We start from the raw sequence: 17460 nt of genomic DNA, 5'->3' as shown, positions 1-17460 counted from the left end.
AACCTCACAAATCACCACTAAAGAACTTAGTCATGTAACCAAATACAACCTGTTGCCCTAAAACCTATGGAAATAAAAAATTAAAATAAACTAAGGCAAAATAAAATAAACCACATTGCAAAAAAAATCTAAAGAAACCTATATAAATGTAGAAATATTCCATGTTGATAGGTAGACTCAATATTGTTAACATGTCAGTTCCTCCCAAATTTATCCATACATACAATGCAATCCCAATCAAAGTTACAGTAGGTTATTTTGTGGATATCAGCAAACAATTCTAAAGTTTATTTGGAGAAGCAAAAGACCAAGAATAGCCAACACAATATTGAAGGAAAATAGCAAAGTTGGAGACTGGCACATCTGTGTTTAAGTCTGACTATAAAGCTAGAGTAATCAATGGAGTGCGAAGAACAGCAAATAGTTGGAGACTGGCACTGTGTTTAAGTCTCACTGTAAAGCTATAGTAATCAATGGAGTGTGAAGAATAGACAAAGAGATCAATGGGACGGACTAGAGATTCCAGAAATAGACCATATTAAATATAGTCAACTGCAAGCTGTTGAGGGGGCTCATGCCTGCAATCCCAACTACTCAAACGCAGGAGGGTTGCTTGAGGCCAGGAAGTCAAAACCAGCCTGAGCAACAGATGAGATTCTCACCTCTGAAAGAAGAAGAAGAAGGAGGAGGAGGAGGGGGGCGGGGGGAAGGAAGAAGTGAAGAAGAAATGTGGACGTCGCTATTGTCCCAGTTACTCGTGAACCTAAGGTGGAAGATCACTCGAGCCCAAGAGCCCAGGAGTTCAAGGCTGCTGGGAGGTATGATCACTCCAGGATGAGACCCCATTCCTAATATTATACGTATCATATATGTATATATATATTTATATTTATATATACATACACATGTGTGTGTGTGTTCAACTGATATTTGTCAAAAGAATAAAGATAATACAGTGCAAGAAAGATAGACTTTCAACAAATGGTGCTGGAACAACCAGGCATCCATGTAAAAAAATGAATTTAGACACAGACCTTACACCCTTCACAAAATTAACTCATAATGGATCAGAGACCTAAATGTGAAATGCAAAACTATTAAATTCATAAAAGATAACATACAAAAAATCTAAATGACATAGAGTTTGGCAATGACTTTATGAATGACACTAAATACACAATCTATGAAAGAATTAATAACCTAGATCTCATTAAAATTAAAAATTTCTGCACTGCAAAATATGATGTGAAAATCATGTAAAGACAAGCCACATGCTGGGAGAAAATACTTGTAAAAGATATATCTCATAAAGGACTGTGACATACAATGAAGTCTTAAACTTAAACAATACAAAAACAATCTGATTTACAAATAAGCTAATGATTTTAACAGACACCACACCAAAAATACAGACAGATTTCAAATAAGCATGTAAAGAGAAGGTTCAAATCATATGTCATCAGGGAAATGCTAATTAAAACTGGAGAGATACCAGTACACACTAATTCGAATGGCCAAAATCTAGGACACTGACTACATCAAATGCTGGTGAGGATTTGGAGAAACAGGAACTTTCATTCAATGCTAGTGGGAATACAAAATGATACAACGACTTTGGAAGACAGTTTGGCAATTTTTTACAAAACTAAACATACTCTTACCACACAATTCAACAGTCAAACTCCTTAGTATTTATCCAAAGGAGCTGAAAACTTATGTTCACATAAACCTGAACATGAATGTTTGTAGTAGCTTTATATATAATTGTAAAACCTTGGAAACCACCAAGGTGTCCTTTTGTAGGTTAATTAATAAACAAATGGTGATACATCCATATAATGAAATATTATTCAGCACTAAAAAGAAATAAGCTATCAAGCCATTAAAAGATATGGAGGGAAACTAAATGTATGTTACTAAGAGAAAGAAGCCAATCTGAAATAGCTATCTGCTGTATGATTTTAACTATATGACATTCTGGAAAAGGTAACAGTAAGAACACACTAAAAAAAAAAAAAAAAAAAAAGTCTGTGGTTTCCAGGGGTTAGAGGAAACATATGCATATGCAAAATACAGAGGACTTCCAAGATAATCAAAAAACTCTGAATAATAACATAGTGATGAACAGAGGACTTTTAAGATAATCAAAAAAACTCTGAATAATGACATAGCGATGAACAGATGTCATTATACATTTGTCCAAACCCACACAATATGCAACACCAAGAGTGAAAGCTAATGCAAACTGTGACCTTGGGTGATAATGGTGTGTCAATGTAGATTGATCAATTTTAAATAAATGTAACACTCTGGTGGGGGATGTTTGTAAAGGGGAATGTGACAGTCCTTTATGAGATATGCCTTTTATAACCACTTTGGCAACCACTGATGTCCACAGTCTTTTATGTGATATGCTTTTGACAAATATTTTCTCCCAGTATGTGGCTTGTCTTTCATTGCTTTCATTTATAAAGGCATGTGTCAGAGCAAGGGGCATACAGGAAATCTCTATACTTTCCTTTCATTTTTTCCTGGAACTGAATTCTGCTCTAAAAAAATAAAATCTTTTAAAAATGAAATAACTTTACATGCGAATGAAAATGGCTAAAATTAAAAAGACCAAAAAACCTAAGTTGTTTTGGTAAGGATCTAGAACAACTAGAAGTCATATATGTTGTTGATGAGAGTAAAAATTACTGCAATTACTCCAGCAAATTATTTGTCAGTATTATTAAAGTTGAATGACCCAGCCATTCTACTACTAAATATACACACATCAGAAATGCACCAAAATACAAGTACCAGAATGCATGCAGTTTTCATAACAGTTCCCAACTAAAAGCTCCTCAAATAACCATCAAAAATAGAATAGATAAGTACACTGTGGTATTTCCAAACAAGAAATACTAAATAATAAGTATGAATAAATAATGACAGCATACAAGTCTACAAAGGAATTACACGAATATGATCTTGCATTAAAGAAAAAAAAGTATGTAGTGTTTGATTTCCTTAGATAAAATTTAAAAACAGATAAGACTAATTTTTTCCTTAGATAAAATTTAAAAACAGATAAGATAAAATTTTAAAAGAGTTAAGATAATGATTACTCTTGGCGGGGAGATGGGAAGTTACTAGAAAGTGGGATGAATATGGCTTTAAGGATGGAGTAATGTTCTATTTTCTCTATGAGTATATCATAAGGATGTGTTTAATTTGTGCGAGTTCATTGAACTATATGCTTTTCTTAGTTCATTTAGTTCACTTCATATATGTATACAAACATTATATATATATATATATGTTTCTTAAAAAAAGAAAGGTATGCAAGGAGTAAATTATGCAGAGCCTTCTAGACCAGTAATCCTCAAATTTTAATATGCATATGAATAACATAAGTTTCCTGTTTAAATACAAATTCTAATTCAGTAGTTCTGGAGTAGGCCTGAGAGTCATCCTTTCAAACAAGATACCACCTGATACTCATGATTCTGGCTTTTGAATTACACTTTGAGTAGCACAAATTGAGATCATAGTAAGAAGTTTGCTTTTTGTTCTAACTATAAATGAGGATTTAGAAAAAATAAACTATGACCTAATTTGTGATCTAAAGTCGCTGTGGCTGTCATGAGGAAAACAGACTTTAGAGAACACAAAAATAGAGCAACGGTATCATTAGGTAGGAAAAGTTGGTGGTGACTCTGCTTAGAATTGTCTTCAAAAAGATGGCTAAATTGGAAGAAGGAAAAGGAAACCAATTTTCCATGCCCTCCAGCTTTGTTCCCATGGCTAATTTGTAATGGGCATACTATTTAAGTATAGGGGTATGGAGAAGGAAAGAGATTTACCAGCTACCTCAGTGTGTGTCTTCTCGTCCACCTCATTACTGAATTTCTTTTTTCTGCAATTATGCCCTTTAGTGAACATTTACAACGGAATCATAAATATCTTCACACTGTCCTTTACTAGAGTTTCATCTATATACCTATCCCAGACTATTTTTCTAGTCTATTCTGTTTCTGCTCAGTCAGACAACTCACTGGTTACTGCTATGGAACAGGGTGGAGACACTTCAGACCAAAATCTTTCCATGCTAAAAGAAGACAATCCTATGTGCTTCTTAATATTATGCATGTGCATGCCTTGGACATAAGTTTGTATCCCCAATATTACTGCCCCCCTAGAAGAATAGGGTATTCTTAGAAGATAGCTGAATCTATGTTTCCGAGTAAGAAAATAAATAACATGTGCCTCCCACATTCTGTTGTGTCTGGAAAACATCAAAGCCTCTACAAATGATAAGGGCAGAGACTAAAGGAGTCAACTTATGGAATTTTTCCTTGCGAAGCTGTGATATTCTGAGTGCCAAAGAAATCATGATAATAACAAAATAATATGCATTTCTAATTGCAGTATATTGAAACAATGAAAGACAAGGATTCAAGGATATTCAATAAAAATAAAAAAGTACCATAAAGAATATAAGAAAGTACTGATAAAACAAAAGAGGATAAATATAACAGATTGTTTCATGTTGATTGGATTTTAAATGTAAGATAGTGACGTGATTAAATATATATGCAGGATATACAAATATATAGAAATCCAAATAAATATATACCCATATTTTATTGATATGTGGAGTAAGTAATAAATGTAAAGAACTGTGTTTTCCAAATAGTCTCAGCAAAATTAGGAGTTATACAAAGAATAATAGGTAATTATCATCATTGATAAATACTAATAACAATCAACAACAGTTATCGCAAAACGTAACAAAGTTAATTTTACACCTGTACATATGCTGAGAATACCACCTACATTAACTCCTCCATGTATTTCCTTGTTACCAATTTTCTAGTATTCTTTTTTTCTCTAAGTACATGATCAAGACATCAATTACTTCACAACTTCCCTTAATGTTCCATAAGCTATGGAGACAAAGTCCCCCTAGACTATTTAATCACAAAGAACAAAAGATCAATATATCCAAATGAAAGAAAATAAAGGCATGCTATTTTCTCCGATATGCGAAGACCAAAAGATTCTGGCTATTTTTGATAGAAACTAAAGAGAAATTCTAACAGATTCATATATTAAGATCCTCCAGGAACTTGAGGGGAAAAAAAATCTGAGTCTTATGTGAGTGCACTGTGTTGATAAATTTGGCTTGATTAATTTTTACATTTTATTCTCCTTGGTTTACCGCCTTAGAATCCAATCTCATACATGCTTTCTAGACTCCTGCTAATATAGTTTGTTAAGATTCCGTAACTCTTTTAGTGTATATTTTCCATAAGAGCAATTCTCAAATTTCTTTATTTGTCATAGTAATATATAGGCTTCACTACAAAAACAATGTGGAGGGATTCAGTTAAGTGCTAAGGAGAATTTATCCACTCATGAGGCAACTCTCCAAGTGCAGTCTTTGGGAGACTTTTGTCCAAGGCTAAGCTGGGTTCTTCAGAAGGGGAAGTTAGAGATTCTCTCTACATACAAGGATTTTTGTTATTGTTGTTGTTGTTGTTGTTATTGTTAGCTCTCTCCTTGGCTGCTTAATGTCCTTATTCCATATAGCCCGAATTCCTCCCTCCATCCATATTTTTAGTGTATCATGCAACCTCTGGAAATGTTTAGCTTTTAATCGATATTGCCTAGTTCTGTTTAATTGCTTTATTTGCCACTTTCTCAAGCTATAAAACCATGAAGAAGTCCATGACTATAAACCCTTGGGATCTAATCATCTTTATAAAAGATTCTGAAACTAGCTGATTTTAATGTTGGAACATGGGAATGAGATGTTTGCTGCAAATTTTGGTCAATGGTATGAGTCAGTTATTACCGGTGACATAGAAATGTTGCTTTAGTCCCACAATAACTCAACATCCATTTGCATTCTGTTATATTACAGGAACCACAAAGTATCACTTTCATACCCCACCATTATTCTATGGCAGCTTCTGAAACTGCTGAGAGTGAAAAGATATTTAACTGCATCTACTATTTGTGGTGAAAGGGGCAATTTGTGTTAAAGGAAGGGGTGGAAAATAAAACTGTATGATTAAAACAATAAGTGAACAAAACAAACTACGAAACATGCTCTTCTTGAACTGGCATCCTAGTGGGTGGGGATAGACAGCAAATAAGATAAGTAAGTCAACTACACAGTGAGCCAAAGTGTAAGTGCTCTAGAGAATAATAAGCAGGGAAGCAGGCTAGAGAGTGCTGAGGATGTGAAAGGAGGCACAATTTTAACAAGGATGGTTGGGGAATACCACAGGGAGAAGGCTACATATTCTTGAGCAACTGAAAGGGATGAGAAAAATTCTAGGCAGGATGACTTGCTGGCCTGCAGATGGCCACCTGTTTACTGTGTCCTCACATGGCAGAGAAAGAAAGAGGTTGCTCTCTCTTCCTCTTCTTACAAGCCCATCAATCCTATAGGATTGGGATCCCATCTTATGACCTCATTTAATTCAATTTTCTCCTAAAAACCCTATCTCCAAATGCAGTCACACTGGGGAAACTTAAAATATGACTTTTGGAGGGACACAATTTAGTCCATAACAGATATCTACCTCATCATTGTTATAAAGAGTGAAAATAATGTATCTAAAGTAGCTACTACAGTGCCTTGCTTAGAACATATATTTCTTCTTTTTCCTCTTTCTCTATCTCCAATTCATTATGAGTAATTTTATTATTAGGAAATAAGCCTAATCTGATTCCGTGAATAACTGTGTGGCCTAATCACGTTTTCCAGAATGATCTAAGCCATGAAATTTTCAAGCACTTCTGATACAGAGGGTGAGCTCAGTGACAATATTAACATTTTCAGGATCTATGGTCTAGGAGTCCATTATAGAACTACAGTGTTAGAGGTGAGTGTTCTGATCTGGAGAAGGGGTAGAGTGGAGTAGAGTAGAGTGTTTATACATCCATTATGGAGGCTGGCTGTGCATGCATTGATTTGTTTAGTGCTAATTGCCCCCCAATCCTACTACACTATTTGCCATATCATGTTGTGGGAAGTCAGGGACCCCAAACAGAGGGACCGGCTGAAGCCATGACAGAAGAACGTGGATTGTGAAGATTTTATGGACATTTATTAGTTCCCCAAATTAATACTTTTGTAATTTCTTATGCCTGTCTTTACTGCAATCTCTAAACATAAATTGTAAAGATTTCATGGACACATCACTTCCCTAATCAATACTCTTGTGATTTCCTATGCCTCTCTTTACTTTAATCTCTTAATCCTGTCAGCTGAGGGGATGTAGATTGCCTCAGGACCCTGTAATAATTGCAATAACTGCACAAATTGTACAGCATGTGTGTTTGAGCAATATGAAATGTGGGCACCTTGAAAAAAGAACAGGATAACAGCAATTGTTCAGGGAATAAGACAGATAACCTTAAACTGTGACCGCCGGTGAGCCGGGCAGAACAGAGCCATATTTCTCTTCTTTCAAAAGCAAATGGGAGAAATATCGCTGAATTCTTTTTCTCAGCATGGAACGTCGCTGAGAAAGAGAATATGCACATGGAGGTATCGGCTTATAAACAGCCCCCCCGGGCGTGGCCTGTCTCTTATGGTTGAGTCTGCAGAGATGAAATAAAATAAGTAGCCTCCAGGCATTCCCTTCCACCAGAGGAGCAATTGTTTTTTAAATAGCCTTTTGGTGCCCAGTCTATTACTAGACCCTATGAGTCAGGCCACGCCCAGGGGGGCTGTTTATAAGCCGATACCTCCATGCGCATATTCTCTTTCTCAGGGACGTTCCATGCTGAGAAAAAGAATTCAGCAATATTTCTCCCATTTGCTTTTGAAAGAAGAGAAATATGGCTCTGTTCTGTCTGACTCACCAGTGGTCAGAGTTTAAGGTTATCTGTCTTATTCCCTGAACAATTGCTGTTATCCTGTTCTTTTTTCAAGGTGCCCACATTTCATATTGCTCAAACACACATGCTGTACAATTTGTGCAGTTATTGCAATTATTACAGGGTCCTGAGGCGATCTACATCCCCTCAGCTGACAGGATTAAGAGATTAAAATAAAGACAGGCATGGGAAATCACAAGGGTATTGATTGGGGTAAGTGATAAGTGTCCATGAAATCTTCACAACTTATGTTTAGAGACTGCAGTAAAGAAAGGCATAAGAAATTATGAAAGTATTAATTTGGGGAACTAATAAATGTCCATAAAATCTTCACAATCCACGTTCTTCTGTCATGGCTTCAGCCGGTCCCTCTGTTTGGGGTCCCTGACTTCCCACAACAATACTACCTGAAGTTTCAAGCTATTTAACACTGATGAAGTATAAGCCATTATCTCTGATTTGATATGTACCTGAGATTTAATTAGGTATGGTAGGTGACAGACATGGAGACAATTGCCTGTCAAAGAAATGTTTATTACTAATAGTTCCCCCCATCCCACACACACAGGGCCATATGATGCAGGACCACGTGTGTAAACACCAGGTTTGGTCAGGAGGCAAAAAAGCCCAAAGCCCTTGTTGGGGCTTCTGTGTGGAGGAATGGGCAAGGCAGGGTAGATAAGCTTGAGCAAGTTTTGAATTGGGTAATTTGAATACTTTCCACATGCTCTGGACTATAGGAGTGGTTTCTAGTTGTGAGGTACCTGGCCCTGGAGTGATTTAGGGCGGAAGAAATACTGGCTTTATGTATGTGTGAGTAAGATAAAGGAGGTGAAGGGCACAGGGGCTTTGGATTGACTGGTTTGCATATGAAAGGCATTCACTGGGACATGCTGCTTTTATATCTAGGAATTAGCTGGCTCTGGGAGGAGCAGTCTTGAGGATTAGTAAGGCCTCCAAGAAGTTAAAGTATCATAAAATACAGAAAATTTAAAAAATAACATGATTAATACCATCTCCAACAATATTCTGAGTATAGCCTAAAAAATCATTCATTCCTATCGTTTCCTCCAATACACTGTTCACCAGGCAGCTCTGACAAATTTCCAACCGTTCCTCCACCCTACACTCCACTGACTGCTTCTGCGCCTTGAAAGTTGTGGTTTCTTTTGCCAGAATGCCTTCCTACCACATGAGGCAGATGTCTTTTTTCTATAAAAGGGATAAACTTGACATACAAAGTTATTGTGTATCGTGTGCTTTCCTGAAGTCTACAGACATTTATTTTCCTGCTCCACCAAATAACCCTCTCAAAGCAGTGAGATTAGTCTGATAGGAATTGTTTTTGGTGAGCCAATGAAAGTTACTAGAGTCAAAGATCTTTTTTTTTTTAATAGAAAAAAATGGGGAAACAGCTCACACATTTTTCAAGCATAGAGGCATGTTTTCTCCTCCTGTGTAAAACCTCTTATAGCACACAAAATGCTGCTCTTGCCACTCCCAGCAGGGGCTTCACTCTGGCCTGCTTCCCACCATCTGGTATGACAATTTTCTCAAGACCTATTGCAGTAGCTGTTTTCAAAAAATTTCATTTCTCCCGATAAACTACCTCCTCCTTGGGACTAGAACACATGCTTTAGTCCTATCTCTTGTCCCCAGTGCCTTTCAGGGTATCTAGAACATAGTAATTCTAGAAAGATATGCAGTTCTTGGGACAAGTGATGAGCATTAGAAAGACTGGTTTTGAATCATGGCTTTGCCACTTTTAATATTATGCCCTTGAACAATGTATATACAGCCATTTTTATGTCTCAGGTAACTCATCTGTAAAATAAGAACCATAATTACACTTACTTTACAAGGTTATTTTGAAGTCTAAATGAGATGACACTTAAATCACTTAGCAGGGTATCTGACACATAATACATGCTCAATAAATATTACTATGGGGAAAGCTGACAAGTTGTTTTAGCCAGTATGACACCTTGGTTAAAATTGCCACATTAACCAAAGTTGTCACATTAGCTAACATAATTTTCTTATCACTTCAAAGTTAAGTAATGAGTTGAGAACTGAGAATGCATATGTTTCTTGCAAAATATACCTCTCTGGACACTCAGGATAAGTAAAATCCATTTGTAAAGGCATGTAGTAATAAGTAAATTGATAATCAAAGATTATGCTTCTCTAAAGCACCATTGGTGTAGGGGAAAAACCATGAATTCTATAATGAGATTGCCTTGGGTTCAAATCCTAATTGCATTTACTTCTGAGTTTACTTTGGGCAAGTTAATGCTGGTCTAGATATATTTTCTTGTCTGGAATACAAACTGTAATACGTACTTCAAAGAATTATTTAACAAAGAAAATTTCCAGGAGGGCATTTTGCAAAGAATAGATTCCCAATATATAACAGTTATTATCATTATTTTTAAATCATTTCTTTCTTTTGCACTGAGCAACAAAATAAAGTAAGCCACTTTTTTTTTATTAATTGCCTTTTCAGAGACTCAAAACTATCAACTCCTGAGGTGCTTAAGGAATCAAATACATTGGGGACCCTGAACAGGTATAAATCATCTGGAACCACCATGTGATCCTCTGTTGTTTGTGACTGTGACAGTTGCAGGTAAGTGTTCTGGTACTGAGTGGAAATAACACAATGTTTCTGTACTCATATTCAGGGTTGCCTATAAATATAAGAGACATAGCAAACAATTGAGTGCTTGGAAACATCTATTGACCCCATATATATGAGGTACTCACTAGTGACAAAATGTGAATCTATCAGCATTATCCTACTGGTTTGGGGTTAGGTGTTATAATCAAAAAGAGGGGGACCCATGGAGCCCAACAGCAACTGCTAACCTAACATCAAGTATGAAAGAAGGTGGCTTACTATTAAGTATTACATCCTCTGAGAAAGACAACACCACTTACCAATTGTGTAATAACTAGCTACTTATTAAACTTCAATTTGGTCTTGTGTAAAATTATTGCTGTTAATCTTGAAGCATAGCTGTGATAGATATTGCAAGGAATAAATAAATATAACATGTGAAACACTAAGCACAGTACTAGTTTAGAGTGAAGTGTTCTTAAGTGATAGTTATTGCTTTTATAAATGATCCAATTCCTGAATCATCATTAGAGAGAATATTAGAATCAGAAGATGTTGAGTCGAGCAGTTTTCAAATTTTTTCTTCAAGAAACCCCTTGGAGTTCCCTTGGATCCATGTTTTCAAAGATTTTGCCTCATCCAAAAAATTGCTTTTATTTTGTATGAAGTAATCAATTTAAGACAAACAGCCCATATAGCCACAGAATGAAACTACAAATCAATATGATTTAACATTAAAATGATACATGTTTTCCATCAAATGCAAATGGGAAAAGAGCATTTTCCAGTGAAGGGAAAAGAACAGAAGTTAAACTAATGAGACCTAATACAAGATAATGAGCGGAACTACAAGACAACAATGAAGTAGGAAAGGGACGTACGAATTTCAGGGAAGTAGGTTGCAATATGGTGATCAGGGAACAACTTTAGAAGCCATTAAGAACTGAGAAATGTGAGGGAACTGGCTATAAAGACTCCTAAGGGGAAGAACATTGCAACAACAGGGTGGAGTGAAGGCAAGGCATTGCTCGTACCATGGTATTCTAGAAACTGAATTATAGAATCGTACCATGTTATTCTAGAAACTGAATTCTAGACCACACCATGTTATTCTAGAAACTCTCTGGAATGGATTGAACAAAGAGGAAAAGAGTAGGAGACACAAGCAAGTGAGTAATGAGGGCAAAAGCACAAAGATCTTGCACATCTTTGTAAGAAGTTTAACTTTTACTCTGAATAAGTGGAAAAGTCATTGGATGGAGTTCTTAGAACAGAAAACTAACATGATCTAACTGGCGTTTTAACAGGACCATTTTGGCTGCCATGTGGAAAGACTCAAGTGGGATAAGAATAAAAGCAGTAAGACCAATTAGAGGCCAATCATGGCCCCATGTAGAGTGAAAACACCAGAGCTGGGAGAAACTACTCATGTTCTAGATATATTTCGAAGGTAGAATCTAGGAGATGTTGCTAATTAATAAGCAACAGAGTGAAAGAAAGAGAGTGGTCAAGAATAATATAAAATGACTCTCTCTAACGTGGGATAATGCCATTTACTGCAGTGGAGAAGACTGAATGAGGATCAGGTTAGGGAGGATTGTTAGTAAAATTTTTTTCTCAATGATAACACTTAAGCAAATAATATAGCTCTTAGGATACAATGATAAAACAGTATTCCCTGTGAACTCAATTATCTTAAGATGCCCAGGAGACATTAGGGAAAAAATACTAATTGGGCATTGGAATCCATGAGGCTCACTTCAAGGAGGAGGCATAGTCAGGAGAGGTAACATTGGAGTCACGTGCATGTAGAAGCATTTAAAGTCATGAGATTGGATGAGATTACCAGAAACTGATGGCCGACGGAGAAGACAAGAGGTTCAAGCGCTGATTCTGGGGGCACTCCAAAATTCAAAAGTCTGTTCTGTAGCACAGAGACACATGCAGCAAGAGAAGTGGAAGCAAACCAGACAGGTATGACAACCTGAAAACCAAGTAAAGATTTTCCAGCAGAGAAGGAGAGAGAAACTATGACAAATGCTGCAGGTAGATCTAATCAGATGAGGACTTCATCATTGGGTTTTGCCATGTGAGATCATTGAAACTTGAATGGAGCAGAGGTAGCAAAAGCTCAACTGGAACAATCCTATATTGTTCTATATTTACTCAGAAATAACACTGTTTACTAACATTGATGTTTATTAATGCTAATATTGAGAGTTGAGTGTGGACTGAGTGTTTTTCCTAGGTCCCAAGAGGAAGATCATACAAATAAAAATCATGTACACTTGAATTTTCACTTATTTACCTACAAAATGACTTAGGTTAATGAGAAGTTAGTGTGTCAAGAATTGTCTTTACAGTGTAAGACAGATGTATGCTAGATATATTTCTCTCTATCCATTTCAATAGAACATTTGTAGTTCTATATGAAGAGAATCCTGAAGAGAGTGGGTAGATTTTCAAGTCATCATAAGCAATACTGTAGTATACATAAATTACATTTAAAATTGGTGTTTCAATTATTGTTATTATTGTGTTTATTATAGAACATGTGTAAAATATAGTAAATACTGTGTACTTCGTAATTTCATCATTGTATATTATTCTTCTGTACACATTTTCCCCAAAACTTTTTATCTATTCTCTTTTCCCTTTACACTTTTCTTAGTATTTTCTTAGGCCTATATATAATATTATGAGATATGAATTTTATAATGCTTTCATAATGTTTCAATGCATAGAAACACTCGAGGAAAAATACTTTATTCTTTTTGAACTATACTTAAAGGAGGGATGCCCAGTATTTTAAAGACAAACAAGTGATATTTAAAAATAGAAATGTACACATTTAGCAAAAGAGAAAATTGACAAAAGGAAGAGGATCAAAGTATAAGAAAGGCAATTATAAGTACATCTTTTCTTCACTTGAACAGTCATTCCTAAAGGAAAAACATAATTAAACAACTTAAGAAATTTAGAATTGAATACATAATTGCAAAGCCTGATTGTTGCAAAATGAAGACTTTCTAAAACAAACAATTAGATTGTTGGTTCTAGACTTCACGGATCACTGCAAATGTGATCTTATGTAGCATAATTCTACGTATTCATGACAGTGATGCAAACTGAACTCATTTTCTTTCTTCGTAGGTGAGATTCCTTACAGCCATGCAGAGGAGCAATCACACAGTGACTGAGTTCATCCTGCTGGGCTTTACCACAGATCCAGGGATGCAGCTGGGCCTCTTCGTGGTGTTCCTGGGCGTGTACTCTCTCACTGTGGTAGGAAATATCACCCTCATCGTGTTGATCTGTAATGACTCCCGCCTCCACACACCCATGTATTTTATCATTGGAAATCTGTCGTTTCTGGATCTCTGGTATTCTTCTATCTACACCCCAAAGATCCTAGTGATCTGCATCTCTGAAAACAAAAGCATCTCCTTTGCTGGCTGCCTGTGTCAGTTCTTCTTCTCTGCAGGGCTGGGCTATAGTGAGTGCTACTCACTGGCTGCCATGGCTTATGACCGCTACGTGGCCATCTCCAAGCCCCTGCTTTACGCTCGGGTCATGTCCATAAAGCTGTGTGCATTGCTGGTAGCAGTCTCATATTGTGGTGGCTTTATTAACTCTTCAATCATCACCAAGAAAACGTTTTCCTTTAACTTCTGCCGTGAAAACATCATTGATGACTTTTTCTGTGATTTACTTCCCTTGGTGAAGTTGGCCTGTGGCGAGAAGGGTGGCTATAAGTTTCTGATGTACTTCCTGCTGGCCTCCAATGTCATCTGCCCCGCGGTGCTCATCCTGGCCTCTTACCTCTTTATCATCGCCACTGTCTTAAGGATCTCCTCCTCCCAGGGCCGCCTCAAAGCCTTCTCCACATGCTCCTCCCATCTGACCTCTGTCACTTTGTACTATGGCTCCATTCTCTACATCTACGCTCTCCCCAGATCTAGCTATTCTTTTGATATGGACAAAATAGTTTCTACATTTTACACTGTGGTATTCCCCATGTTGAATCCCATGATCTACAGCCTAAGGAATAAGGATGTGAAAGAAGCTTTGAATAAACTCCTCCCATAAATCAAGATTATCTCCACCAGAGGAGAAACAAAGATGATTTTAGATGTAGTTGTTTGTATTTCAAACAGAGTTACTATTGTTCTTTATCATAATCAGTCCCCCGCTTGATACATGACAGTTACAGACACATACAATAAGAAAATTAGGAAAATTTAGGAGAAAAACTTCCAAATATATAAGAATTGAAGTGTATTTCCTGTCTCTTTTGTTAAAAACAAACATAAACCTTAAGCCCAAAACCTCTCCTATACCTTCATAAAGTGAGGAACAGCCTACCTCATTAGCCTAAGATTTGGCTAACGGATGTGTATGGAATAGTATCTATATTGTTTCTAGAACTAGGAAGAATTGTGCTTAGTCCAGTTTTAATATTTTCCTATGTTTAATAACTAGATGACATTCATCACTTTCTATTCCCTTAACAGAATATCTTAAGGATTATTATACATTATTTTCCTCCCAAGAAGTATTAGCGCAAAGATCTAGAGGCACCCAAGAAATAACTCAATACAAACGAGACCCAGAAAGATATGATCTTGCTAAGTTGTATGCCTCTTATACAAGTTTCTTGATTAAGAAAAAATTCATTAAGATCCCATACGTATGATTTTTGTAACTCACTGTATAACTCTCAGAGCTCCTCTTTATTTTACAAGGGTGAACTTACAAGGACTTTTACATTAAAATTGTGACCTTCTGAGCATCAATGGGCAATTATCATCATTTAAAAAATAATAATAATTTTGGTGAAGTGAAACAATTTAAAAAATAAAAGCCTATGAGTACACATTGCTCAATAGATATTTTATTGTATTTATTTTTAATAGATATTTTATAGAGAGAATATGTACATGCAGGGGTGATTCTGCAAAAGGAATTTCACTTAGCATAATGTCTTCTAGGTTCATTCACGTTGTTGCAGGTGACAGAATTACATTTCTTGTAAGGCTGAATAGTATTCCATTGTGTATTATATGCCACTTTTTTTCTTTTATTCATTTATCTGTTGATGGGCATTTAGGTTGTTTCTAAGTCTTAGCTATTGTGAATAATACTGCAATGAACAAGAGAGCACAGGTATCGCCTCAACATACTGATTTCAATTCCTTTAAGCATCTACCAAGAGGTGGAATTGTTGGATCATGTGGTAATTCTATTTTTCTATTTTTAGTTTTGGTAGAAACCTCTATACTGTTTTTCAAAATGGCTGTGCTAATTTACACTCCCATCAATAGTGTATAAGAGTTCTCTTTTCTCCACATCCTGGCCAATGCTTGTTAGCTTTCATCTTTTTGATAATGATCATTCTAATATAATGTATATGAGGTGATACCTCATTGTAATAAGTGAAATAAGCCTGGCACAGAAGAAAACATCTTGTGTCATCCCACTTATGTGTGAGATCTAAAAGTTAGAACTCCTACAAGTAGAGAGTACAATAGTAGTTACCAGTGACTGGGGCAAGGTGGGTGGAGAAAGGAGAAATGTTGATCAGAGGGTACAAAGTTTCATGTAGACAGGAGGAATAAGTTCTAGTGAACTACTGCAGGACAAGGTGACTACAGTTAATGGTAATGTATTGTGTATTTCAAAATTACTTAAAAAATGGATCTTAAATGTTCTCATCACAAAGCAATGATAAGTGTACGAGGTGATGGACATAAAAATTAGTTGGAGATGTTCAATCCACACTGTATACATGTACTGAAGCATTGCATTTTACCCCATACATGTATAAAATTATGAGTTATCAATACAAATAAAATTTTAAAAAGATGAATATGACAAGTGGCATTTAATTTTGATTAGTTTTTCAATGTAAGACAGTACTAATGTAATTTATGTTTATAAACATAAATACTCTCTGGTTTGAATTGGCACAAGCAGTAAAGGAAGAAAATGCAAGAAACTGAATTAGACAGGTAGACCCAGAAAATGTACAAGATTCACAAAGAGTAGAAAGAGTAAATCCACACTGGCAATCATGGACATTAACGAGGTAAGTGGGTGCAAGAAATAAAATCAATACAAGTTGCAACACACAGTAACGCAGCCAAAACAGAGTCCAACAGTGTAGTTCCAAGATGCTCATATCAGGCAATGTTCTAAAAAGGAACACTATTTATGCCAACTCAGTCTTCTGGTTTTCTAAAATACATGTTCTACTTCCCACTAATGATATTAAAATTCCTATAAAACACATTCTTCATTTTTTAAAGTAGTGTTAACAGACTCAATTAGTATATTGAGTGGCAGTAAATCAATTACTTTATGTTTCTTGACTGAAACTAGAAAGTACATCATTCCAGAGGGAAGCATCAATTGAAGAAAGTAAAACTGATGTGACACATCTAATCTTAAAAAACCGTGGTATCATAAACCCTGACATGTAACTATAGAAGAGAGTCTCAAACTACTTGAGGGCTTCTATTCTAATATTTTTATGGGAGCCTACCAGAATTCATTCTTCAAATAAGGATAAGAATATGCCCATATATCCATATATTGTAAACATAGCTGGCTAAGTACATATTCATATCATTTTATACTTGGAAGTTAGCTCTAGAATTATGTCTAAGTAATATTACAGAGACCTTAGTAAAAAGATAAAGTACAGCTAATAATAATCTTAGGAAAACATAAAAATAAATAAGAATATAAAATATAAGCATGCAGCATGTTTTATAACATAATTTAAAAATATGTTTAAGTGTAAATTTAGCAGTAAGTTTTTCATTCACTTTTGGAAATGTTTCATCTGCAACTTATTGATTTGAAGTATTCAGAAAAGTCTTTCATATTAATTTGAAAGTAAAATACAAATTCCTAAGGGAATTTAACTACTGAGGTCAAAAATGAATTTGAAATTC

The 17460-nt window shown here is 35.7% G+C and overlaps 1 protein-coding gene across 1 annotated transcript; it reads left to right on the top strand.

Annotated features, from left to right (window-relative positions):
• Positions 1–12379: 12379 nt before the first annotated feature.
• LOC129007446 (olfactory receptor 9G9) lies at positions 12380–17178 on the top strand. The gene is made up of 2 exons (XM_054438359.2): positions 12380–12475; positions 13655–17178. Exons 1-2 carry the CDS (start codon positions 12443–12445, stop codon positions 14588–14590), a joined length of 969 nt encoding a protein of 322 aa, XP_054294334.2. The 5' UTR covers positions 12380–12442; the 3' UTR covers positions 14591–17178.
• The last annotated feature ends 282 nt before the right edge of the window (positions 17179–17460 follow it).

This window comes from Pongo pygmaeus, chromosome 9 (genome assembly GCF_028885625.2).
Source record: "Pongo pygmaeus isolate AG05252 chromosome 9, NHGRI_mPonPyg2-v2.0_pri, whole genome shotgun sequence".
Classification (NCBI taxonomy): domain Eukaryota; kingdom Metazoa; phylum Chordata; class Mammalia; order Primates; family Hominidae; genus Pongo; species Pongo pygmaeus.
The sequence above is the reverse complement of the archived record's forward strand: the minus strand, read 5'-3'. Positions and strand labels throughout refer to the sequence as shown.